This window comes from Bufo gargarizans, chromosome 8 (assembly GCF_014858855.1).
Source record: "Bufo gargarizans isolate SCDJY-AF-19 chromosome 8, ASM1485885v1, whole genome shotgun sequence".
In the NCBI taxonomy this organism is placed as follows: domain Eukaryota; kingdom Metazoa; phylum Chordata; class Amphibia; order Anura; family Bufonidae; genus Bufo; species Bufo gargarizans.
In genome coordinates, this window is record NC_058087.1 from 40,271,645 (window position 1) to 40,298,495 (window position 26,851).

The following is a 26,851-nucleotide window of genomic DNA, read 5'->3' on the forward strand; positions in this document are numbered from 1 at the left end:
ATGTCTAGATACTTTTGTGTAACTTTAATTTTGGCTCAATATTTTTGCACATTGTTGCATTTTAAGTTATGCCTCTTTCTGCTAAGCCGTCAAGATATCATAAATAAAATGTAATGCAACATTATACTCCAGAAATGCGCCAAATGCTGGCACTGTTTACAACAAGGTGTATGCACAATCATATTAGTACATATGCTCCAAAGTATATTAGTAAGGTACACTGTAGTATTTTATATGGAGAAAAGTATTGGGAAACACCTCTTAATCATTGAACTTAGGTGTTTCATTCAGTCCCATTGCCACAGGTGTATAAAATCCAGCCCATAGCCATGCAGTCTGGCTCTACAGACATTTGTGAAAGAATGGCCCATTCTAAAAAGCTCAATGAATTCCAGCATGCTCCTGTAATAGGATGCCACCATTTTCAGTCAGTTTATGAAATTTCTTCCTTCCTAGACATTCCACGATCACCTGTGAGTGGTATTATTGCAAAGTGGAAGGAACCACAGCCAGGATCAACAGTGAGTGGTATTACTGCAAAGTGACAGGAACCACAGAAATGTGGCCATGAAACCACGTGAAGTTACAGAGCTGGGTCCCTGAGTGCTGAGGAGCATGGTGCATAAAAGTCACCAACGCTCTGCTGACTTAGTAACTGCAGAGTCCAAACCTCCTCTGTCATTAACATCAAGACAAAAAGTGTGCTGTGACTTATATTCGTGGTATGGGTTTCCAAGGCTGAGCAGCTGCATGCAAGCCTCATATCACCAAGCACAATGCCAAACATTGGATGGAGAGGTGTGAAGCACGTCATCACTGGATTTTGGAGCAGTGGAAACATCTTATGTGGAATAATGAATCTCTATCAGGAGGACTGATGGACAAGTCTGGGTTTGGCAAATGCCAGGAGAACGTTGCCTGTCTGACTGCATTGTGCCAACTGTAAAGTTTGATGGAGCAGTGATAATTCTATGATGTTGTTTTTCAGGGGATGGCCTAAGCTCCTTGGTTCCAGTGAAATGTAATATTAATGCTTCGGCATACCAACACGTTTTGGACAATTGTACAACTTCCAACTTTGTGGGAACAATTTGGGGAAGGCCATTTTCTGTCCCAACATGACTGCCCTAGTGCACAAAGAAAGATTCCTAGGTTTCAAGGTTTGGTTAGGTGAATTTGATGTGGAAGAACTTGACTTGAGTCCTGGCCTTAACCCCATTAAAAACCTTTGGGATGAACTACATCGGTGATAACGAGCCAGGCCCTCTCATCCAACATCACTGCCTGACCTCACAAATGCTCTTATGGATGAATGGGCAAAACTTTTCACAGACACACTCCAAAATCTTGTAGAAAGCCTTCCCAGAAGAGTGGAAGCTGGAAAGGGGGAATCAGCAACCTATTAATGCCTACAGATTTTGAATTGAATGTCATAAAAGCTCCTTCAGGTGGAATGTGTAGGTGCCCCCAGAACGTTTGTTTATATAGTATGTATTACATTTTTATTATGTCCATTATCAGGACATTGCCTTGGTGGAGTTTATTATTTAACCCTTCTCTTAGTTTGCAGCCTGGTTTTAGAGCTTAAAATCAAGCTGAAGCAGACGAAGAACTATACATGTAACTTGCCCCAGAAGCTTCCGTTTCACTAGATTAGCTATTGGCGCACATCGTAACTAATTCTGTTCAGAATCTCAAAGGCCGAATAAAGGATGCTGATAAAATTAAAATATTCTGAATATATTCTGGATGGAGTTCTGCCTCTGTGCTGCTGCTGGAAGGAGTTGAGCAAAACAATTAGAATTTCCATGCAGAAATCCACCACGGCCGCTGCCAATCCGCAGTGAAACACAGATGCCACGGTCAATGTCAATTCCAGATTTTTTTCCCCCCTCTTTGCTATTTTTAATTCTCAAGTAACATTAAGAGTTCGGCTATTATCAAATGTTCTTGCAACCCCATTAATTTTTATTAATGCTAATGAGTGCTAGGGTCCGGTTTGCAGCCAACACAAAGCCAATGATCTGTAGTCACTGCGGATCTGGGGAGGGGGGGCTGGCACGATGTAGAGATCAGTGGGCTTATACTACTCATTTCCTTCCTCCAAAAAATGACTTTAAGTTGTCTTCACATTGGGAACAGGGAACTGCACAATGACAAAATTATCTAGAAAATACTGGCAGAGCAAAACAATCCCGAAGCTAGGCGCCAATGTTTGCACATCGAGAATTAAATATTCATTAACCCCTTAAGAATGCTGCCAGTTTAGGTATACAATACAATGCAACAATGCTTCACATTAGAAGAGCCATCAGAGTTGTATTCTTAAGGGCACCATTTTCCGATACATCCATTTTTTTTATTTTACTTTACTGTTAATGTTATTCTGGGGGTCAACGATTACATTGATACCAAATTTATATATTTTTTATGTTTTACTTCTTTTGTGCAATAAAAACACTTTTTAACCCCTTCTCATTGTAAACAATTGTCATCTTTTTGTTTTTTACTCCCTGCCTTCCAAAACCCACCGCTTTTTATGTCCACATAGCTGTATGAGGGCTTGTTTTTTGTGGGAAAAGTTAAATTTTTTTAACACCATTTAATATTCTATAGGATGTATTGACACGAGTATTGTGGCCTTCGGAATCCTATAAAGGTTCCTTTGTACATTGAATTTGGCAAGCGCAAGTTTCTGGAGTTTTTTTTATCAGAGCTTTCCATAAGCCCACAATACTCGTGTCATTTCCAAGCTTCCAGGAACCACCTGAGATGGATCCTAGATGATGCTACAATAGCTGATGACACAATCATAAGGTGAAAGAACACCTGGTATCTGCTACCATTACTACTCTAGGTGGCGCTTGGCGATGTTTTTCTGTTTTTGTTCTTTGCAGCATATAATGTATTAGGAAGCTAGAAAAAAATATTAATGGACTGGAATTGGAATAAATGCAATTGCATTTTTACGGCGTTTTACCTTTATTCTGTGGGTCAATACGATTCCATATGATACAAACTATGTTTATTTTTTATTGTTTATGGGGCCTGTACAGATTGGGCAGCATCTTTAAGGACCTCACATTTGCCATACACATTAGGCTAGTTTCACATCTGCGGCACGGAGATCCGGCCTCCTGAACCAGCAGAGCATGCCGGGAATCAGCTGGACACAAACTGCAGCGTACAGTGGTTTGTGTCCGGCCGATTTGCTGCATTTTTTCTTAATGGGGCCAGCAGGCTTAGGCCTCATGCACACGACCGTTTTTTTTGCGATCCGCAAAAACGGGTTCCGTAGTTCCGTGATCCGTGTCCGTTTTTCCTTCTGTGGGTCTTCCTTGATTTTTGGAGGATCCACGGACATGAAGGAAAAAGTCGTTTTGGTGTCCGCCTGGCCGTGTGGAGCCAAACGGATCCGTCCTGACTTACAATGCAAGTCAATGGGGACGGATCCGTTTGACGTTGACACAATATGGTGCAATTGCAAACGGATCCGTCCCCCATTGACTTTCAATGTAAAGTCAGGAGTCCCTATTATACCATGGGATCTGAGTTTTCTCCAATCCGATGGTATATTTTAACTTGAAGCGTCCCCATCACCATGGGAACGCCTCTATGTTAGAATATACCATCGGATTTGAGTTACATCGTGAAAACTCAGATCCGACAGTATATTCTAACACAGAGGCGTTCCCATGGTGATGGGGACGCTTCAAGTTAGAATATACTACGAACTGTGTACATGACTGCCCCCTGCTGCCTGGCAGCACCCGATCTCTTACAGGGGGCTGTGATCCGCACAATTAACCCCTCTGGTGCCGCACCTGAAGGGGTTAATTGTGCGTATCATAGCCCCCTGTAAGAGATCAGGGGCTGCCAGGCAGCAGGGGGCAGACCCCCCTCCCTCCCCAGTTTGAATATCATTGGTGGCCAGTGCGGCCCCCCCTCCCTCCCTCTATTGTAATAATAACATTGGTGGCACAGTGTGTGCCCCCCCCGGCCCCCTTCCCTCCCTCTATTGTATTATCATCGGTGGCCAGTGTGCGCCCCCCCCCCGGCCCCCCCTCCCTCTATTGTATTAATATCATTGGTGGCACAGTGTGCGGCCCCCCCGCCCCCCCGGCCCCCCCTCTATTGTATTTATATCATTGGTGGCACAGTGTGCTAGCCCCCCCGGGCCCCCCCCGATCATTGGTGGCAGCGGGGAGTTCCCGATAGGAGTCCCAGTTTAATTGCTGGGGCTCCGACCGGTAACCATGGCAACCAGGACGCTACTGCAGTCCTGGTTGCCATGGTTACTTAGCAATATTAGAAGCATCATACTTACCTGCTGCGCTGTCTGTGACCGGCCGGGAGCTCCTCCTACTGGTAAGTGACAGGTCTGTGCGGCGCATTGCTTAATGATCTGTCACTTACCAGTAGGAGGAGCTCCCGGCCGGTCACAGACATCGCAGCAGGTAAGTATGATGCTTCTAATATTGCTAAGTAACCATGGCAACCAGGACTGCAGTAGCGTCCTGGTTGCCATGGTTACCGATCGGAGCCCCAGTGATTAAACTGGGACTCCGATAGGAACTCACCGCTGCCACCAATGATCGGGGGGGGGGGGCTGGAGAGGGGAGGCCGCACACTGTGCCACCAATGATATTAATACAATAGAGGGAGGGAGGGGGGGCCGGGGGTGGCCGCACACTGCCCACCAATGATAATACAATAGAGGGAGGGAGGGGGGGCCAGGGGGGGGGGGCTGCACTGGCCACCAATAAAATTAAAACTGGAGAGGGAGGGGGGTCTGCCCCCTGCTGCCTGGCATCCCCTGATCTCTTACAGGGGGCTATGATACGCACAATTAACCCCTTCAGGTGCGGCACCTGAGGGGTTAATTGTATGGATCACAGCCCCCTGTAAGAGATCGGGTGCTGCCAGGCAGCAGGGGGCAGTCATGTACACAGTTCGTAGTATATTCTAACTAGAAGCGTCCCCATCACCATGGGAACGCCTCTGTGTTAGAATATACTGTCGGATATGAGTTTTCACAAAGTGAAAACTCAGCTCTGAAAAAGCTTTTATGCAGACGGATCTTCGGATCCGTCTGTATGAAAGTAACCTATGGCCACGGATCACGGACGCGGATGCCAATCTTGTGTGGATCCGTGTTCTTTCACGGACCCATTGACTTGAATGGGTCCGTGAACCGTTGTCCGTCAAAAAAATAGGACAGGTCATATTTTTTTGACGGACAGGATACACGGATCACGGAGGCGGATGACAAACGGTGCATTTTCCGAGTTTTCAACGGACCCATTGAAAGTCAATGGGTCTGCAGAAAATCACGGAAAACGGAACGTGTGCATGAGGCCTTACATGGATGTAAAGAAGGCATTTTGTGGGAGGCTTCATAAAAATAAAAAAAATAAAAAAAACATTTTACAGTTTGGGTTATTACAGAGGCAGCTACAGCAAATATGCATCCTTTTTTGTTTTTACTTTTTTTTGCATAAAAAGGGATTTTTATGGAAAAGTTAGTTGTTTAATAGTTTTTTTCTTGCAAAAACCTTAAGTGATTTTTTCTTAAATATCTTTTTAGTCCAAATGTAGGACTTGACCATGTACCGATAATCACTTCTATAAAACACTATAATACTTCGGTATTACAGTGCATTATACCAGTCAGTGAAAACTGGCAAGCATCCAATTAGGATCTACCTCCTGCAGGGTCTATTAGGAGTTGGAAGATAGCAGATTTGGGGGTCTTTGTTAGGAGTTTCGGTTGCCACAGAAACCCATGAGCACCCAATGACCGCAGTATAGAGGTGCTGATGGGGTAAGCCCTCTCCTTTTAACTGCTTAAATGCTGCAGTCGTTATTGACTAGGGCATCTAAGGGGTTCAATTGCCATAACTGAAGTTAGTGCAAAACCTGGCCGTTGCAGCAGGTTGTCACTAGAGATGAGCGAATTTCATATTTTGACATTTGTTCACGCTTTGTTTACTGCTAAAAGGTGAATTGCGTTATGGATTCCATTACCACGGACCATAACGCAATTCTATGACGGAATGCATAACGGAATGCCTTTAGAGGCATTCCGTTATTCATTCCGTCATAATAGAAGTCTATGGGCTGCAAAACGGATCCGTCCCGTTTCCATTATGCATGGGAGTCCTTTCCTGAATAACGGAAATGGGACAGATCCGTTTTGCAGCCCAGAGACTTCTATTATGACGGAATGAATATGGGAATGCCTCTAAAGGCATTCCGTTATGCATTCCGTCAAAGAATTGCGTCCGTGGTAACGGAATCCATAACGCAATTCACCTTTTACCAGTAAACGAAGCGTGAACTAATTTCATAACCTGAAATTCGCTCACCTCTAATTGTCACCTGTATTTTACAACTAACACCCATTGCTGATGGCGCAGTCTTAGCTCCTGGCGCCTGCACCATCCTTGCAATGTAAAGGCACGGCCCATCAGCGTCATACATTATAGTACAGAGTGAGAAAGGGTTAAAATAAATAGACTACATATAAAATATTTTTTGATTTGTTTCATTATTTTTTGCCACCATATTGCTCGTTGCTGTACACAGATCATCATCGCTCTCATCAATCCCGGGCCCCGGTGTGACTACTTGCTGGGCTCATGGATGCGTTGTTAGATATGACCCGGTTATTTTTAGAATAACGCTCTTTCCTCAAAGTCACTAAAAAATTCTCTCCTACAGGAATCACGAGCGCTGGGAAGCATCTCGCTGCTTTAAGCGCAATTTGTGTCGCTCATTACACAGCGTTGCCCGATATGTTGGTGCTATGAATGAGAAATATGATAGCAAACAAGACTTTTGGGTTCAGAATCACCCTTTACAACATAAGGCAAAGTGGTTTACAGCGCCATGTTCTGAGCCTGCTGCAATACATAAATCTCCTTTAAAATGTGGAAAAACCTTCTGCTGCAGGTCTTCTGTTATCATGTATTATTTAAATCCTGCTGGTGAACTGATCTACCTCCATGGGAATACAAGAAGATATTTACCTCTCCAATGTGTTTTTTATAATGGCTGTGAGTGTATGAGCTTCTATCTGCATATCAAAATACTATGTGTGGATCTGTACATTAGTATTGCTAGGTATCTGTGCATGGTGCTGATCATCTAAACCTGCCCCTTGCACCTCCTTGCCTGAACACAAGGTTCCTAGAATCCTGTTGGGGTGCCGCAAGGGGTGCACCTAGCCCGGCACCCCCCCATTTCTTAACCTAATCCCATTGCCATAATGAAACCTCTCATTGCCCATGGCCCTTCTGCTGCCTCCCTCTTGCCCCTACCTGGTGCTGCCTGATCGCCTCACCTGGCCTCATTGGTGCCCACACATGTCTTCGTCTTTGCTGTGCTGCCGAGCAGCCAGAATTGCATGTGGTTTTTATTGAGAATTGCTTTGGTTTTGTAATGTGATTTTCAGCTACACAGCTTGGACAGGTAAATCATATTAAAACTATGTTCTCCACCTGTACAAGCTGTGCGGCCCAAAAAAAAATCTATAGAAAAACAAAGGCTATCCACAATAAAAGCCGCGTGCAGTCTTGGCACGAGATTCCGTACTCCAATGAGGAGTTTTATGGTGAAAAATACAAAACCGCTTAAACTAGTTTGTTAAAAGTATTGCCTTCCATGTATCCAGTCATTGTCTGTCCCTGCAAACAAAAGCCGCACTTTAAGGGATCAGGCCCACGAATGTATTTTTCTGTTCCGTTTTTTTACAAGTTCGTATGCAGAACCATTCACATCAATGGGTCCGCAAAAAAATGGAAATGACTCTGTGTGCAGGCATTGGTACAATGGATCCGCAATAAAATAATGGATGCAATACGGATGTCACACGGATGTAATCCGTTTTTTTTTTGCGGATCTGTGTTTTGTGGACTGTAAAATACATACGGTCGTGTGCATGAGCCCTAAGCCACATCAAAAATGTGGGACAAAGTAGCGCAGCATGCTGATGTTGTCTCCTCAAATGCCAGGTTGCATGATGGAAACGGAACGGACTCCAGAGCAGCCCGTGGGTCCGTCATTTATGTCCGTCATGTTACTGATTCAGACCTTCAGTTTTTTTTGTTGTTCTGCCCCTAGAAGGCTGCCTCACACATAGGTTTTCTCTGTCATTTTTCTGCATCTACGTTTTTTGGTGCACGTTTTGCTGTTAGCTAAAAATTCTTGGAAAAGTAAAGACACAGCACACATGAGCTTTGTTCTCCTCCTGGCGTTTTTGCCCCCCCCCCCCCCCAAAAAAAAAAAAACAAAGACAAACAAACACCAGAGCAGATTTATGTATGTAAGGGCCCTCAAGGAGAAAAACTATGAAAATAAGAAACACCAATGTGAATGCAACCTAACACTGTAATGAAAATATAGAAAGCAGAATATTCTGACTCCAAAATGTCATAGTTTATAAAAAGAGTTGCAGATCATAAGCAAACCCATCTGCAGCAAGAGGGGTATAACTACAGGGGGTGCTGAGATATCACTGCCACCCACATCCTGGTGCCTAAGGAGGTCCAAAGGCCACATGAATCATATAAATGGCACATGATAGTTGATAGCATTTGGACCCAGGAGCTTCAACACTTCTGTGTAAAGGACCATTTAGAAGAGCTATAACACCATAAACCGGTGGATGATACATTATGTATTGGTGGCTGATACAATATATACTGGTGGCTGACACAATATATACAGGTGGCTGATACAGTATATACTGGTGGCTGATACAATATATATTGGTGGCTGACACAATATATACTGGTGGCTGACACAATATATACTGGTGGCTGACACAATATATACAGGTGGCTGATACAATATATACAGGTGGCTGATACAATATATACAGGTGGCTGACACAATATATACAGATGGCTGATACAATATATATTGGTGGCTGACACAATATATACTGGTGGCTGACACAATATATACAGGTGGCTCATACAATATATTTGGACCCAGGAGCTTCAACACTTCTGTGTAAAGGACCATTTAGAAGAGCTATAACACCATAAACCGGTGGATGATACATTATGTATTGGTGGCTGATACAATATATACTGGTGGCTGACACAATATATACAGGTGGCTGATACAGTATATACTGGTGGCTGATACAATATATATTGGTGGCTGACACAATATATACTGGTGGCTGACACAATATATACTGGTGGCTGACACAATATATACAGGTGGCTGATACAATATATACAGGTGGCTGATACAATATATACAGGTGGCTGACACAATATATACAGGTGGCTGATACAATATATATTGGTGGCTGACACAATATATACTGGTGGCTGACACAATATATACAGGTGGCTCATACAATATATACTGGTGGCTGATACAATATATACTGGTGGCTGATACAATATATACAGGTGGCTGACACAATATATACAGGTGGCTGACACAATATATACAGGTGGCTGATACAATATATGCTGGTGGCTCATACAATATACATTGACTGCTCATACAATATATACTGGTGGCTGATACAATATATATTGGTGGCTGATACAATATATATTGGTGGCTGACACAATATATACTGGTGGCTGACACAATATATACTGGTGGCTGACACAATATATACTGGTGGCTGATACAATATATACAGGTGGCTGATACAATATATACAGGTGGCTGACACAATATATACAGGTGGCTGATACAATATATGCTGGTGGCTCATACAATATACATTGACTGCTCATACAATATATACAGGTCGCTGATACAATATATACTGGTGGCTCATACAATATATACTGGTGGCTCATACAATATATACAGGTCGCTGATACAATATATACAGGTGGATGATACAATATATACTGGTGTCTGATACAATATATTCCGGTGGCTGATACAATACATACAGGTAGATGATACATTATATACTGGTGGCTCATACAATATACATTGACGGCTCATACAATATATACAGGTGGATGATACAATATATATTGGTAGCTGATACAATATATACTGGTAGCTGATACAATATATACTGGTGGATGATACAATATATACTGGTGGATGATACAATATATCCAAATAGCTCATATAATATATACTGGTGGCTGATACAATATATACTAGTGGTTCATACAAAATATACTGGTGGCTGATACAATATATACTGGTGGTTCATACAATATATACTGGTGGCTGATACAATATTTACTGGTGGTTCATACAATATATACTGGTGGCTGATACAATATATACTGGTGGCTGATACAATATATACTGGTGGCTGATACAATATATCCAGATGTCTCATACAATATATACTGGTGGTTCATACAATATATACTGGTGGCTGATACAATATATACAGGTGGCTGATACAATATATACTGGTGGCTGATACAATATATACTGGTGGTTCATACAATATTTACTGGTGGCTGATACAATATATACTGGTGGCTCATACAATATATACTGGTGGCTGATACAATATATACTGGTGGCTGATACAATATATACTGGTGGCTGATACAATATATACTGGTGGCTGATACAATATATACTGGTGGCTGATACAATATATACTGGTGGCTGATACAATATATACTGGTGGTTCATACAATATATACTGGTGACTGATACAATATATACTGGTGGTTCATACAATATATACTGTTGACTGATACAATATAATAAGACCTGTGAGCAGAATCAGATACTATCATTATTACTGTATATAACTTTTTGAAAGTTTTATTTAAAAAATAAATGGTGCTGCACTCTCCCAGCATGCACCTGTGACAGTCTTGCTTCCCCATACGCCAGCCCCATGACAGCCGTTGCTGTAGAACATTAGGCTTTCCATCCAGCTTGTAGGTCCCCGGCTGCTTCCCGGGCTTTGGCTCTGGCCCAGTTGCTGACACCAGTCCAGAGCTGACACTTCATTAGGAAGGCAGCTCCTCATACTGGGAATACATACCCGATCAGCCATAAAACACATCATTTCTTTAAGTGTCGGTTTAACACCGCATCCCAATAGACTAATGTATTGTCCTATTAGCTTCTTATTTGCGTGATGCATGGCTCCCACTGCTATCTATGTAAATTCCTACTTTTATCAGCCCGTGGTGGCGGCGTCGCTGGTTTAAATCAATTGGAACATTTGCACTAAACAACTCTCAGCCATTTGATTCCCTGAAGCGGTTTTGCATAAACTGAATGTTTACGGGTCTAAAGCTGAGATTTGGAAACAAAAGATTTCCTCCCGTGATTAAACAGCCTGCGATGTGTAGGCGGTGAAATATTTAGGACGTAATAAGAAGTCTACAAATAAAGAGCATAAAGCTTCTGTAGATAAATACACGGTGCTGCAAACAATGGATGCTCTCGAAGCACTCCAAGACTCATCTTCTGTAAAATGCCGCCCCCTTGTGGCATTCAGTAGTCAATGCTCTTTGAACTAGATGTCAGGAAATGACTAGCGGCTCTTCTGGTTTGTCCCTAGTTTTCAATTATTTAACATTATTGTTTGTCTTAAAGGTACGACCGTGCGTTCAGGTTTTCTGATGCAGTTTTACAAGGCAAAATCAGGGGTGGATTATATTAACAGAGAAAGTATAAAGGACAGATACAACTTCTCTTTTTATGAACTCACTCCTGCTTTTTGGCTTCCAAAACTGTATCAGAAAACCTGAACATGTGGCCGTATCCGAAGATAGAGCTATGTTTACAGTATATGCAGCTTTCCCCAATATAGACTTTTTTCAGTAATAACCAGTATTCTTGAAGGTCCCCCCTTCTTATATTTAGGTTTTGCCACATTGTTATTGAACCCATTCTACTAGGGAAAATCCCACTATTTACTGTATTTAGAGGACATCTGTCAGCAGATCTGTACCTATGACACTGGCTGACCTGTTCCATGTGCGCTTGTCAGCTGAAGGCTTCTGTGTTGATCCCATGTTCATACACTACGTGCAGAATTATTAGGCAAATGAGTATTTTGACCACATCATCCTCTTTATGCATGTTGTCTTACTCCAAGCTGTATAGGCTCGAAAGCCTACTACCAATTAAGCATATTAGGTGATGTGCATCTCTGTAATGAGAAGGGGTGTGGTCTAATGACATCAACACCCTATATCAGGTGTGCATAATTATTAGGCAACTTCCTTTCCTTTGGCAAAATGGGTCAAAAGAAGGACTTGACAGGCTCAGAAAAGTCAAAAATAGTGAGATATCTTGCAGAGGGATGCAGCACTCTTAAAATTGCAAAGCTTCTGAAGCGTGATCATCGAACAATCAAGCGTTTCATTCAAAATAGTCAACAGGGTCGCAAGAAGCGTGTGGAAAAACCAAGGCGCAAAATAACTGCCCATGAACTGAGAAAAGTCAAGCGTGCAGCTGCCAAGATGCTACTTGCCACCAGTTTGGCCATATTTCAGAGCTGCAACATCACTGGAGTGCCCAAAAGCACAAGGTGTGCAATACTCAGAGACATGGCCAAGGTAAGAAAGGCTGAAAGACGACCACCACTGAACAAGACACACAAGCTGAAACGTCAAGACTGGGCCAAGAAATATCTCAAGACTGATTTTTCTAAGGTTTTATGGACTGATGAAATGAGAGTGAGTCTTGATGGGCCAGATGGATGGGCCCGTGGCTGGATTGGTAAAGGGCAGAGAGCTCCAGTCCGACTCAGACGCCAGCAAGGTGGAGGTGGAGTACTGGTTTGGGCTGGTATCATCAAAGATGAGCTTGTGGGGCCTTTTTGGGTTGAGGATGGAGTCAAGCTCAACTCCCAGTCCTACTGCCAGTTTCTGGAAGACACCTTCTTCAAGCAGTGGTACAGGAAGAAGTCTGCAAGGTAAGAAAAACATGATTTTCATGCAGGACAATGCTCCATCACACGCGTCCAAGTACTCCACAGCGTGGCTGGCAAGAAAGGGTATAAAAGAAGAAAATCTAATGACATGGCCTCCTTGTTCACCTGATCTGAACCCCATTGAGAACCTGTGGTCCATCATCAAATGTGAGATTTACAAGGAGGGAAAACAGTACACCTCTCTGAACAGTGTCTGGGAGGCTGTGGTTGCTGCTGCACGCAATGTTGATGGTGAACAGATCAAAACACTGACAGAATCCATGGATGGCAGGCTTTTGAGTGTCCTTGCAAAGAAAGGTGGCTATATTGGTCACCGATTTGTTTTTGTTTTGTTTTTGAATGTCAGAAATGTATATTTGTGAATGTTGAGATGTTATATTGGTTTCACTGGTAAAAATAAATAATTGAAATGGGTATATATTTGTTTTTTGTTAAGTTGCCTAATAATTATGTACAGTAATAGTCACCTGCACACACAGATATCCCCCTAAAATAGCTAAAACTAAAAACTACTTCCAAAAATATTCAGCTTTGATATTAATAAGTTTTTTAGGTTCATTGAGAACATGGTTGTTGTTCAATAATAAAATTAATCCTCAAAAATACAACTTGCCTAATAATTCTGCACTCCCTGTATGTGCCCACATTGCTGAGAAAAGTGATGTTTTAATATATGTAGAGAGCCTATAAGAGAAATGGAGGCGTTGCCATTACCCCTAGAGGCTCCGCTCTCTCTGCAGCTACCATGCCCTCTCCACTTTTGATTGACAGGATCAGCCAGTGTAAACATCTGAAAGCCCAGCCCTGTCAGTCAAAGTGCAGAGGGTGCGGGGTTGCAGAGAGAGCAGAGCCTGTAGGTGCAACGGCAACGCCCCTGTTGCTCCTAGAGGCTCATTTGCACATAATAGTGCAGACACATATGAACATGGGAGTAACACAGAGGTCTTCAGCTGCCAAGTGCACATGTAACAGGTCAGCCAGTGTCATAGGCACAAATCTGCTGACAGATGCCCTATAAACCCCTTCCATATATCAGTTTGACAGTTTGTACATTTCTGTCATATACGTCCATTATTGGTATCCATGCTGTAACTATCTGAAGCTAAAAAAGGACATCTATTGGGAAATCATATTCAGCACAAATTCCCTGCAACCAGTCAACAGGGTGGAGATAACTGGGAAATAATACACCGCCTAATACGGATTCATCCAGGAGTTCTACCAGCTATCTCCATGAACTGCACATTCACTGGATATGAGAACCAAAGGTGACGTTACACCTGTGTGGTCCGAGCCATCAGAGGACCCGAAAATCTTCAGCGGCCCAGGATCTGACCAAAATACAACTAGATCCATGAGACATAGAGCTTTTCTATGCAGCCATTGCTAGAATACTAGCTAGTAGTTCCCCATACCCAAACTGCAATGCCATATGCCGCCCTCTTTAAAACCATACATCGTACTAAAAGGCTTTACCTTTATATAAAAAATATGCTTTCCTAGGTAAAACTCAATAGCCATACAGTCCCAGATAAAAAGCACTATCTACACCAGGGATCAGCAACCTCCGCCACTCCAGAAACTACAACTCCCAGAAGGCTTCTTTCATTGCTGTGGGAGTTAGAAAAACAGCCGAGCATGTTTGCATGCTGGGAGTTGTAGTTTCACAGCAGCTGGAGTGCCGAAGGTTGCTGATCCTTGATATAGACAATACTCTAATCAATAATGCACAGCGTGTAAAGGTTCACACTTTGTCCATATGCATAATGCACAAAGTGCCCACAGCGCTCAGATTGCCATACTGTGCCCCCGCTGCCCCGTGGTCCCATAGACACTGACCTCTATTACTTCTCCAGGCTCCCATGCTGACTCCTGCACTGTACTGTGAGACTATTAGTGCCCTCTGCTGGCAGCATCTGGTAAAACCAGGACTGTCTTACTGATGGCCAGTCTTTGGTAAGGCAGCAAGGGACCATCTTCAGGACCCCCCCTGATCTCCTCAGTTGAGGGGCTATATGAGGAGCTCCTATTACCCTGCAGTTTCAGGCACAATCACTTATACAGACAATCCACCAGGTAAACAATGAAGGGGACACAGTGTTGACCGACAAAGGTACAGAGAATTGGACTCCCACTGACCGAAGCAGGACCTGTTCCCTCTCCTGACATGTCTGTTTTCTTAAATAATTGTATGCTGCATGAAATAACAATTCCGGAGCATCCGTTCTTATGACTTTAGGTTGTGCCATTCCTCTGTTATTCCTGCTTGAAGTATATAAATGAATGAACAGCTGGGTGTTACCTGTGTGGGTGTGTGTGGGTGTTACCTGTGTGGGCGTTACACTGTCCAATTATTGCTGCCAGTATAAGACCGTGCAGAGAAACACCCCAACTGGTATCACCCAGTTGTACATTTAAACTTCCAGCTGGAATAATAGAGGGATGATACATTATAAAACAGATGCTCCAGAATTGCCATTACTTGGGGAATGAAGTCGTTACTAAAACAGGTATTTCAGGAGAGGTCCGCCAATAGCAGGCTGCGACGGGGAGATGCAGTGGCGGCATCAGAAGAGACGTGGGTGTCGGGGAGTGAGGTAAGTACAATCTGTGTGAGGGGCCCCCCAGGCATTTGGGGAGTCATCATAGAGGTTGTATAATCCCTTTAATTATGTACATAATAATACACTGATAAGGAACAAACCCTTCTTTAAAGGGTTTTTCTGGTTTCCTAATAATAGGTCATCAATATAGGAAACCAGACAACCCCTTTAAGGCTGTATCTCACATAATGGATATAAAATAACTATTTCAATGATGGGAGGATGAGAGCAGGAACCTCTGCAGCACCTCGTGGTGGTATAAAGGGTATTTATTACCTTCAGTGCTGACTGCTTTTTGGCTCTGCTCCATTAACGTACAGTGATGATCAGTGACAGCATCCTGGCTTGAAATAGTTTGGAATCTAACTTTTAGTTTACCCCATGCTTTACACTGCAGCTGTGTGTTCAGATTGGCATCACCATAAACCCACTAGAAAGTCAATGCACAAGAATTCATTTCCATTTTTGGATGAATATAAATTAATAAAAAATAATTAACTTAGAATTTGAGCCCCATTAGTTGATGCTAATGTCTGTAAAACGCTGCACAATATGTCAGTGCTAAATAAGTGCAAAAATAAAAAAATAAATTCATGAATTAACTGGTCAATGAGAAAAGGTGATTATCATGTGGCTGCAAAATACACACAGAATCAGCCTCAATTAGGGGGTGAATATTACATTCCTTCTAATTGGGGCATTCTGGCAATTGGGGTAATCCTGTTTTTTTTGCTACATATTAGATTACAATTATAAAAATGGATATAGAAGTATAGAAATCGCTGTTATAATGGCAGGTCATACAGTCGTACACTTGATTATGTGTTAATGTCTTATTTTTTATAATACTCATTAAATAAACTAGAATGATTGATGGATATTATGTAATATTCATAAAAATACCAAACTGATTCTGTAAGGATATATATATATATATATATATAGATTTATACCGATGACTCTTGGATCCCACCACAATATGGTCCTATGCATTATCGTTGGGTATTTAATTTTGATATGTAGAAAATTTCATGGATATATTAAATATGTACAATGCCTATTAAGGTTTTCTGTGTAATGCCACAAAACTACGACCTTATTTCATGGGTAAATAATCTGCAAAGTAAATATATTTCACAGATTTTTTCATAAATATATTCTACATAGACTAAATCATACATCATTACACTGTACCGGATGTTGGCGTGTTTTACTGCTTTTGTTTTATTATTCAATCTGCAGTGCCATCTAGTGTACAACTAAGGCAAGGGCAGCAGCATGTAGATAATAGCATCTTTTAGTATTTAAACACTGCCATCTAGTGTCTAAATAGGAAAACTGCATGTAAAACTTAAATAGTAGTTTAAATGTGGCGATGAAGGGGGTTTGTCCACTTGAGATATCTATGACATAAATGACTGCTGGTTGGGAGAATATTTGTGCCCTGATTGGCTGGCTGACGGATACTGAGGGAGACAAAATATTAAAGTGGCCTCATGGCTACGGCTTTCTCCATTGAGTTCTATGGAAATTTTAAAAAGAGTTGCGAAGCTGAGCTCTGTGATCTATAGGTTTGTAGTACTAGGGGTAGGATTTTTATGAGAAGCAGAGCAAATCATGGCAGGACTCCTAGGAGAGATCGTAAGAGTCCTGACCACCCCTTCTGTGTATACACACTGATACAGGAAGAGCTGTCAATCATCCAGGACTCACAGACTATGGAAGGATTATTACTACTGCCATATAGCTCTGATGAATATGTCTGCACAAATAATGAGTAATCCAAGTTTCCTCTCTTGTGATTATTACCTTTTATACTTTACAAACTTTGTTAATCAGAAGCAGCCATCTCTTAAAGGGATATTCTAGATAGAACACGTTATCCCCTATCCATTAGATGACCCAATGGCGGACCTGCCAAGTGTCCCTCTTTTTGACCCTAGCCCCCCTGTCCCTCTTTGCTCCATAAATGTCCCTCTTTTTGATCTGAGGTATAGATTTTCATTATTACATTTGCAATATGGATTCAGAAAGAGTTTGTCTGGTTCCTCTCTGTATATTAGAACCGCCTTGTATTTTATTTCATTATCTGATGAAATTAGAATTTTAGAAATTTCTATATTCAGATAATTTTTGCTCTGTTTTATAAGAGAAAACTACTGAAGTGCACAGATATGCAGGAAAAATGGATCTTTCACACAATGAACCATAAATGCCCCTCATTGAATGTCCAAAATGTTGGGGGGTATGCAATGGGATCCCCACTGATCATGAGGACACGGGTTTGGTGTACCCTGTTTGAGTGTGGCGATGGTTGAGCATGAGCACCATTGCTCCATTCAAAGCTCTGGGACCCCAGAGATCAGGGGACCCCATGGTGTCCACAAAAGATTGGATGAAAAACCAACTGCACCAGTGGCGGGCATACTGCTGGACAAGGACCTGGGAGGAGGTCAGCTCTTCTCAGCTGTAGAGCAGTAGAAGAAGTGCTCAGGCTGCACTGCTAAACTGAGAGTGGGGCTTAATAGGGGGCCCAACACATAGCCTTGTATGGGACTGCTGGAGATAGAGGAACTCTATACCTGGCTATCTTGCAGAGTCCCATAGAGATAAGTGGAGCAGTAGTGTGCTTTCACCAGAACAGCACTTTAATGTCTGACAGGCCAGTATATATCAAGAACACTGTTCAATTTTAAAAATAAAATAAAAAGGACTGCAGGAATCAATGTGAACATGTATCAGACTACCGTACAGGTCATTATCAGATAAGTTGCCAAATGTACTTATCTTAGGTATTGAAAACAGAAATACAAGATGCTTTACTGCCACCTAGTGGACCAGAGAAGAAGAGCATTTGTACAGGGTTTAGATCAGGGGCCAGCAACTTCCAGCACTCCAGCTGTTGTGAAACTACAATTCCCAGCATGCACACTTGCTTGGCTGTTCTTAGGACTCCCATAGAAGTGAATGGAGCATGCTGGGAGTTGTAGTTTCATATTTATGAAGCGCCTATTCCACTTTTTCCAGCATAGAAATCTGATAACGTGGGTGAGGCCGAGGGCGACTTTTTTTAAATTACAATTTTACAATGAAAATGTCTTCCGCTTCATAAAAAAGATTGTAACTTCATCAGAAATCCGGGGAGTTGCACTTTGCGCTCCGGGCTGCCTGGGAGTGTGTACTGGGGAGCTGATAGTGCAGAGGTGACCCATACTATGTTTTGCTATGGGGAATTATGAGATCTGTGCACGCCCCTGGTTAAAAAGGTGAATTGCGTTATGGATTCCGTTACCATGGACCATAACGCAATTCTATGACGGAATGCATAACGGAATGCCTTTAGAGGCCTTCCGTTATTCATTCCATCATAATAGAAGTCCATGGGCTGCAAAACGAATCCTCCCCTGCATAACGTAAATGGGACAGATACGTTTTGTAGCCTATTGACTTCTATTATGATGGAATGAATAACGGAAGGCCTCTAAAGGCATTCCGTTATGCATTCCGTCATAAAATTGCGTTATAGTCTGTGGTATAGAGAATCCAGAACGCAATTCTGCTTTTACCACCAAATGAAGTGTGAATGAATTTCAAAATATGAAATTCGCTCATCTCTAACAGCATATATAAAGTGGAAAGAATTCCCTTATACATCTGTACCTTGTAATTTATGTTTTTTAACACCTTTTTATGTAATAGATTTCTTTATTTATTTTAGTCATGCCAGAAATCGGACAGATGCCTGCCAGATCCCATTATAGCCAATGGCAGTATCCAGCTACGGCAGAACAGCCGCCGGATCAGGTAAATGGAGATGTGGAACCAGCCTAAATAAACAGTTCCAGCAAACTTTCAATGGCTTTTGTTGGGTTAAGTGTCAATTTAAAGTTTGATGCAACTGTTTATTTAACGCGTCAAGAGTCAAGTTAACCCCTTCCCGACATTTGACATACATGTACGTCATAATGTCAGATGATGTGTATGGAGCCATGCCCGGGTCTGAGCCCACTCCATACATGACAGGGTCGACTGTTCATTACATCTTACATCAGCCTGCGGTGATTGGGATTAGAAATAACTCAGCTGTTTAACCCTGAAGATGCCACATTAAATAGAGACAACATCTAAGCAATTAGAGGGAGGGGTTTCCATCTGTCTTGCAATCCCGGGGGCCTAGCGGTTCTTACACCTACCATCTGATTGCTCCTAATCATAGGGTTCCGGTGAAATCACCATACACTGCAATACAGGAGCAGTGCATTGTACAAGCGGTCACCGGTTCAAGCCCCCTAGGGAGACTAATAAAAAAGTAAAAATCTGTTCAATAACTTTTTTTTTTTTATATAAAAAAAATCTATATGTAAAAATTCAAAACAAGTAAGACGTGTTGCCTTAACTTTACTGTTGTCTCACATGATTGCACGTCATGATCCATCGGGTCACCAGTGTAAAGAATGAACCCTGATAAGATTGCCTGTAATATCTAAAATGTCTTTATGTGCATCACTGAGCTGCTCATGATAATGCTGCCTGTAGGTCATCCTCTGCATGTGCAGGACAAGATATCAGAGCGGCTTAAATTCTGGGGTTAAAAAAATATTTATTTGGGCAAACGCCAAAACAAATGTAAACCGTCAGACAGTTAATTTGTACAAAATCCCTCATCAGAACTGGTATCCAAGGTGCCTGCGCCTGGGAAGCCTTAGCATTTTGCTATCCAGAAAACTCACTTGGGTGCCAGCATGGTATGGCAGTTGGATTGGGGAGAAACCAAACACACAAGGCCACTTTCCATAGGAATACATAAGCTTTGGAGACCACCCACCTTGCAGTTTGAACTACTGGCAGAAACCTATAGTCAATGTATGACCATTTAAAAAATCTAGAAACATAACTTGTCTTAGCCGCCATTGAGGCCTAGTTCACACGAACGTATGGCTTTTATAGTTTTTTGCGGTCCGTTTTTCACGGATCCGTTGTTCCGTTTTTGAGTTCCGTTGTGTTTCCGTTTCTGTTCCGTTTTTCTGTTTCGTTTTTCCGTATGGCATATACAGTATACAGTAATTACATAGAAAAAATTGGGCTGGGCATAACATTTTCAATAGATGGTTCAGCAAAAACGGAACAGATACGGAAGACATACGGATGCATTTCCGTATGTGTTCCGTTTTTTTTGCGGACCCAAATATAGGACATGTTCTATCTTTCAACGGAACGGAAAAACGGAAATACGGAAACGGAATGCATACGGAACACATTCCGTTTTTTTGCGGAACCATTGAAATGAATGGGTCTGTATACGGACCGTATACGGAACACAAAAAAACGGCCCGTACACTCGCAAAAAAAACGTTCGTGTGAACTAGGCCTAAGACTCCCGACCAGCTGGATCAGCTCCAAACAAACCCCAAAAGTGCTTGGGAGGCCCTCTGCTGGCCACAAGAGGTTGGGTGGGAAAAAAAATTACTAAAGGGGCAAACATACCATTACCGTCTGTGCAGCCGTTTCCACTGTACAAGGGCCAAGAGGGGCCCTTCCTATAACAGATGTGCCCACCCATACTACTAAGCTGAGAGTGGGGCTTAGCGGATCAACAGGGTGGGGCTTGGTGGAACGATGGGCAGAGGTTACCAGTGCACGGGTGTGGAGTTTGGGGCGCAATGGGGGTTGCCAGACATAAATTTGCTTGGGGCTCCAGAAATGCCAAAAGCACTGTCCTTCTACTTTACTAGATAGAGACGTCTGTCATTCTGATTTCTTTAGTGGAATATAAACGTGCATGTGCTACCACTAGATCTATACTATGGGGTTCAGACCATTGTGTTCTTGGGACATGACAGGTCCCCGAATGCCGGGTGGTTCACAAGTTCAAGAGTGGGGCAAATACGACTTACAGTTTATTTCTATGAAACGTGTCCCAACTTCCCAATTATCTGTGTACCTCGCTCTGAAGAATCATGACAGCGTGGTTAAAGTGATGATGCTCCAAGGTGGCCGACGTTCCGTAGAGCTGAGACAGGGCCGAGCCACTTCTGAAAGGAGGAAAGAGAGAATATCAGCACAATGACACTAGTCACTATGTCATGCAAAGTCAGGATCCCACCGATTTCATCAATCTAGATGAGCCGCAGGAGTGACAGCGATGACTCCGTGTTCACTGACCTTGCAGAGAGAAGAATACTAGACCAGAACCATGACATTAACATGCCTGAATATAGGTACAATCTGCTGCACAAGAAGAAATTGCATTCCAGTAGATAATAATGTCATCTGCACTCTCCATTTATAGTGCGGATGTTCATTACAAGACAGGTAATTAGCAATATTTTTATACTGCAGACGAAGCAGATGAATTTTAAACAACAAGAAAAAAGCAAATAAATATTCTGCCGTTTTGTGTCTGCAGCTCCAATGCCAGACCTAAGTGTCTCCATAGTTGCCAACTACAAAATCTATTTGTAGCCTGATCCTGTAGCCATACCTTCTGTAACATGTGCCTTAGCTCTTGCAAACATAACCAGACTTAAAGGGGCTTTCCGAGATTTTTATACTGATGACCTATCCTCTGGATTCAAGTGACTGGGGCTGAGTGCAATACGAAGCACAACCGCTATACAATGTACTGCGCTGAGCTTGGTAAGCTTTGAGAAGGTAGCGGCGCTCACAGGAGTGCTGGTGCCTTCTCAAACAGCTGATCAGCGGGAGTCCCAGGTGTTGGACCACCCACCAATCACATACTGATGACCAGTAAAAAAAAATCGCGGAATCCCCTTTTAAGTCGGCCATTCATATTAGATCTCTGTTGGGTAAACCTGCTGATTTCAGCCAGTTCGGAGGAGCATCTAATGTGTATGGGGCCTTCAGCGGGCCCACCAGAGGAAAAGATTCTGAGGGCCTATGCTCTGTGAATGCAGGACATATATATGTTCACATTAAAATAATTTTTTATCCTTGCATATTCAGGATTTAAAAGGATATCTGATGGTTATTGGCTCCATGGAGAGCTCCAAATTATCCTTTGCTAGACCATAACGGCCGTGTTTTATAAGGAGTTGGTTATTTGGTCAGAGCTTGGGTCCACAGGAGGATCCTCTGGTACTCTGGTGGCCAGTCCGACGTTGGTGACCTCCCGATTCTCCTGCAATGTCTAATGTCAGAGGAGATAAGGATCAATGTAGGATTTCAACTTCCCGATCCTTTTGTTCTCAGGTGATAAGCTGCTGTCTGAGGAGTCTGGCAACAGCTTTCTCCTCTCCCCCCATTCACTACATGTGCATGCTCGGTCAAGTAGCTGTCAGCTGAAGGAACGGCAATCCTCTCGTGTATGGACGGCTTTAGAGAACAGATGAGAGGGAGAATGACTGCAGGGCCAGACTACACAGACTTTGTTTGTAGTCTGTAACCATGGAGACACATAGGTCTGCTTAGGAACAGTAGACATAAAATGGTAGTATACATTTTTAACATACTGTATGTTGCAAAGGAGGACATAGCCTTTACGCATTTCTCTAATATGTTTCTATGTAGAAAATGTGAACACATTTTTGTTGCACCTTCTGTAAACGGGTGGGGTTGTAAATATGATATAGGATATCATAGTGTAAGCAATTACAGTGCTTATACTTTTTAATATACATACTGTTAAAATCTATTAAAAGCTACATATAGTGATATATATTATACAGCAATTTACATAGGACTCAATGTAGGCAGTTCAAGTGTACCACTGTCCTGAGAACGGTGATACAGTTGAAATCTGGGGGGCACCTGGAGCGTTGGCCAGGTGCATAAGAACCTGATGTTTCTTCATTAAAGGGAACCTCTCATCAACTTTATGCTGACCTCACTGGGGGCCATTTCTGTTACTACTTTATACTGCCCTCAGTACGGTCAGCATAAAGTTGATGACAGGTTCCCTTTAATAAATGCGAGCATCAGATAACTAAATGAGAGCATCAGATTGCTATATACTTGGCCAGTGGCCATGAGGAGGGCTTAGGCGGTCCTCTGGGCATCGGCCGACAGGGAAATCTCCCTGTAGGGTCTATCGCCCGTCTGCCCCTGCCTGTAGATGTTCATGACTTGTTTCAGAGCGCCCTATGAAATGACTGGGCATCCATTATGTTCACTATTTCCAGGGGTTTGCTTCCGAGTTAAGAATTACTTTGCACACGACTGTAGGTTTTAGGTAATGAAGGGGGTTTAGTGATGGGACGCCTTTATTAGTGCAATGTTCTCTAATAGGCCATATAATAAATGCTTTAAATGGCAAAAAAAATTTAGAAAGAAAGGAATAGGGAGGACAAGCACCTACAATTTTTTCTTTTAATAGGTTTCCTGTGATGTGCTTGTGGATGATCATTTGTCATGTTCTGGTCTCCTCCTCACGTGATGGTGGTTGGGCAATGCTGAGATTCTAGCCAAACTTTGTAATAATACAGCAGGGTAGACAATAACTGGGTCAAGGGCTGACGGCACAAATGGTTAAAATGTGGCAGCGGAAGAACTAAGAAATGTAATTATGAAATGGAGAATTGTTGTGAGGGGGTGGAGAATAGGATTGGACTGTCACAAGAGATTTATGTTCCTTACTATTGCACTTCTGGATCCTGGCCTATGATGACAAGATGGCTTTTCATTCTCCAGAAATGAGTCTAAGAGATTATACTTGGAAACGAATAGACTAAGTCTCCCTGGAGGGCGTCCTGAAAAACTGCACCGTCCTGATATTTAATCAGCATGGCAGCTGTAATATGGTCAGGGAGTCAGGAGGATGACCCTCGTGGCAAGATGACCAGGCCTACCCACAAAATACTCCACAATCTGTCCTGTCTGTTTGGGACTATAGGTGTCATGATTGATATTTCCACCATGATCTTAACCCTTTTGGGACATGGCCTTGTTTTATTTTTTCAATTTTGTTTTTCCTTCCCCATCTTCTAAGCCATCTTTTTTTTTCATTTTCTGTTCACATAGCCGTATAGGGGCTTGTTTTTTGGGGACAAGTATTTTTTAATGGCACTGTTTATCTTACTATAGTCTGTATTGGAAGTGGCAATTCCGCCAAGGTTTTTGGGGTTTTGCTTTCATGATACTCGGTGTGAGCTAAAAAGACATGATGACCTTATTTTGCTGTTAAGTACAATTACAGCAATACCAAGTTTCTGTAGTTTTTATTTTGTTTTCCTACTTTTCAAAAATAAAAACCTTTGAAAAAATAAAAATTCTCTTGACTGCCATTTTTTGGCAGCCATAACTTTTTTATATTTCCATCTATAGAGCTGTACGAGGCCTTGTATTTTGCAGGACGAACTGTTGTTTTTATTGATACCATTTTTAGGGTATGCTCAATTTTTTGATCACTATTAAATTTTTTCAGGGGGATAAGGGGACCAAAAATAGCAAATCGTGGATATTGTTTTTTTTTTCTGATTATGGTATTCACCGCACAGAAAAAAAGTATTTTTATATTTTAATGGTTCAGGCCATTTGAGACGTGGCGATACCCATTACGTTGTTTATTTTCATATGTAAACTGGGAAAAGGGGATTTGAATATTGTTTTTTTTTTTATATTAAAAAAAAAAAATTTAAGTCCCCCTAGGGGACTTAAACATGAAATCTTCTCATGGCTTCTCCCATGGACTGCAATGATATGCTATTGCAGTCTATAGGAGCTTCACTATATACCTATCTATGTGATAAGCCTGTGATCAGCCTGGTAACCTCTAGCAGGTTTGAGACTAGCAGAGCAACGGAACGGCTCCCTTTATCTCTGCGTGAGGTTGCCATTCGGGCTCTCTGAGCGCAGAGCTCTCTGGTAAGGAAGTCTCCGATGCCATGGTCACAATTGGCCACTACATCTGAGGGGTGAAATGACCGGGATCGGAATCATCACCGATCCCAGTCATTGAGGCCATGTATGGAACGGGTTTAGCGAGTGAGCACGTCCCTGATACCTTACAACGCATCACAATGTAACTGTATGCTGTGGGGAGTGTAAGGTTAAAGGAGAATTCTGGTAAAAAATGATTAGCTAATGCAAAATGGTAGAGATTTAGCAAGACTGCTGCAAAGGAGGAGTGGAGTAGTTGCCTATGGTAAATGAAAGCAGAAACCAGTTTGGTTACTACGGGCACTTACTGGCTGGAATCACGTGATCCCCTGACTGGCTGCAAGCTCTTGCTCAGATCTTGCAACTGGAAGTGCTCCTCCTTCTTTCTGTTCAGCTACATCTACATTATACAGATGGACAGGAATAAAGAGAAGCCCTTCCGGTCCTGACATCAGAGGAATAGCCTGCAGCCAGTCTGGCAGTCACAGGCAGGATCACAGGATCTGCAGAGTGATCAGGGGTAAGTTCTGCTCAAAGTGTCTTCTCTCCACAAGTTATCTGAATAAGGCTTTTTTACAGGCCAAGAGAACCCCTTCAAACTACACGATAGCTAGCTGCATAATTATGAATGCAGTGAGCGCCCCCTTGTGGTGACTGAAGCTAGCTGCTATGACATGGTCATGGGATGCATGGGAATCAGTTCAGTATTTGATCATTTTCCCACCATGGACAATACTCAATCTCCTGCCTCCCTGGTAGGTACACAATTTTTTCAGGTGACAACTAAGCTGCATCATGGAGTTTTCTTTTAAAAACAGTTATACCAGTCGTATTGATTAGACTGAATTTAAAGAGGACCTCTCCTGACAAACTGTTTTAGTAACTACTTGAATTCTCCATTTAATAATTGTACAGCAACTATTCTTATGACACAGATTCCTTTAGTATTGCTACTATAACCTTATGAATGAATCGCCAGCTGGACAAAAGTTAAAGGGCTCTTCTCATGCTTAATGTAAAAAAGGAAAATCAGACATAATATAGCACATGACAACCTATTTCTAACAAAGCGAGAACCAGCCCTGTACCTCACATGGATCCAGAGATCCCCCCATTCCTTGCTCTGTTTGCTCTGCTAGATTTATTTCAAGCTGGCAGCTCAGAGGGCGTGTCCCTTTTCAGGGGTCATGTCCTTTTTGTTGCAGCTGGTTGCAGTTAAAGGATGGAACTGAGCATGTGTGTCCACCTCAGTGAGGTGGACACAGAAATTGGAAAAATAACAAACAGCAGGTAGCGCAATATAGATTTCATTTAGTAACTCAGTGGCGATGCTAATTTTTTAATTACATGCAATTACAAAAGCATTCAGATCCAGGTTCTGGTTTTTGTGGGACAAAACCTCTCGAAAGGTACTGGTTTTGCTTGCAGAGATGGCTGATATAGGGAATCTTACAAGCAATGCTTCATGCACCAGTTGGACTTCTGCAAAGAGAACCTT

The 26,851-nt window shown here is 42.4% G+C and overlaps 1 protein-coding gene across 1 annotated transcript in view; it reads right to left on the reverse strand.

Annotated features, from left to right (window-relative positions):
• Window positions 1-26,851, reverse strand: part of PDE11A (phosphodiesterase 11A) — a 673,054-nt gene that overhangs the window by 98,008 nt on the left and 548,195 nt on the right. Inside the window, exon 14 of the mRNA XM_044304393.1 lies at window positions 21,461-21,551. Within this exon, the coding sequence (XP_044160328.1) occupies window positions 21,461-21,551 (91 nt within the window). The remainder of the gene's footprint in view (window positions 1-21,460; window positions 21,552-26,851) is intronic.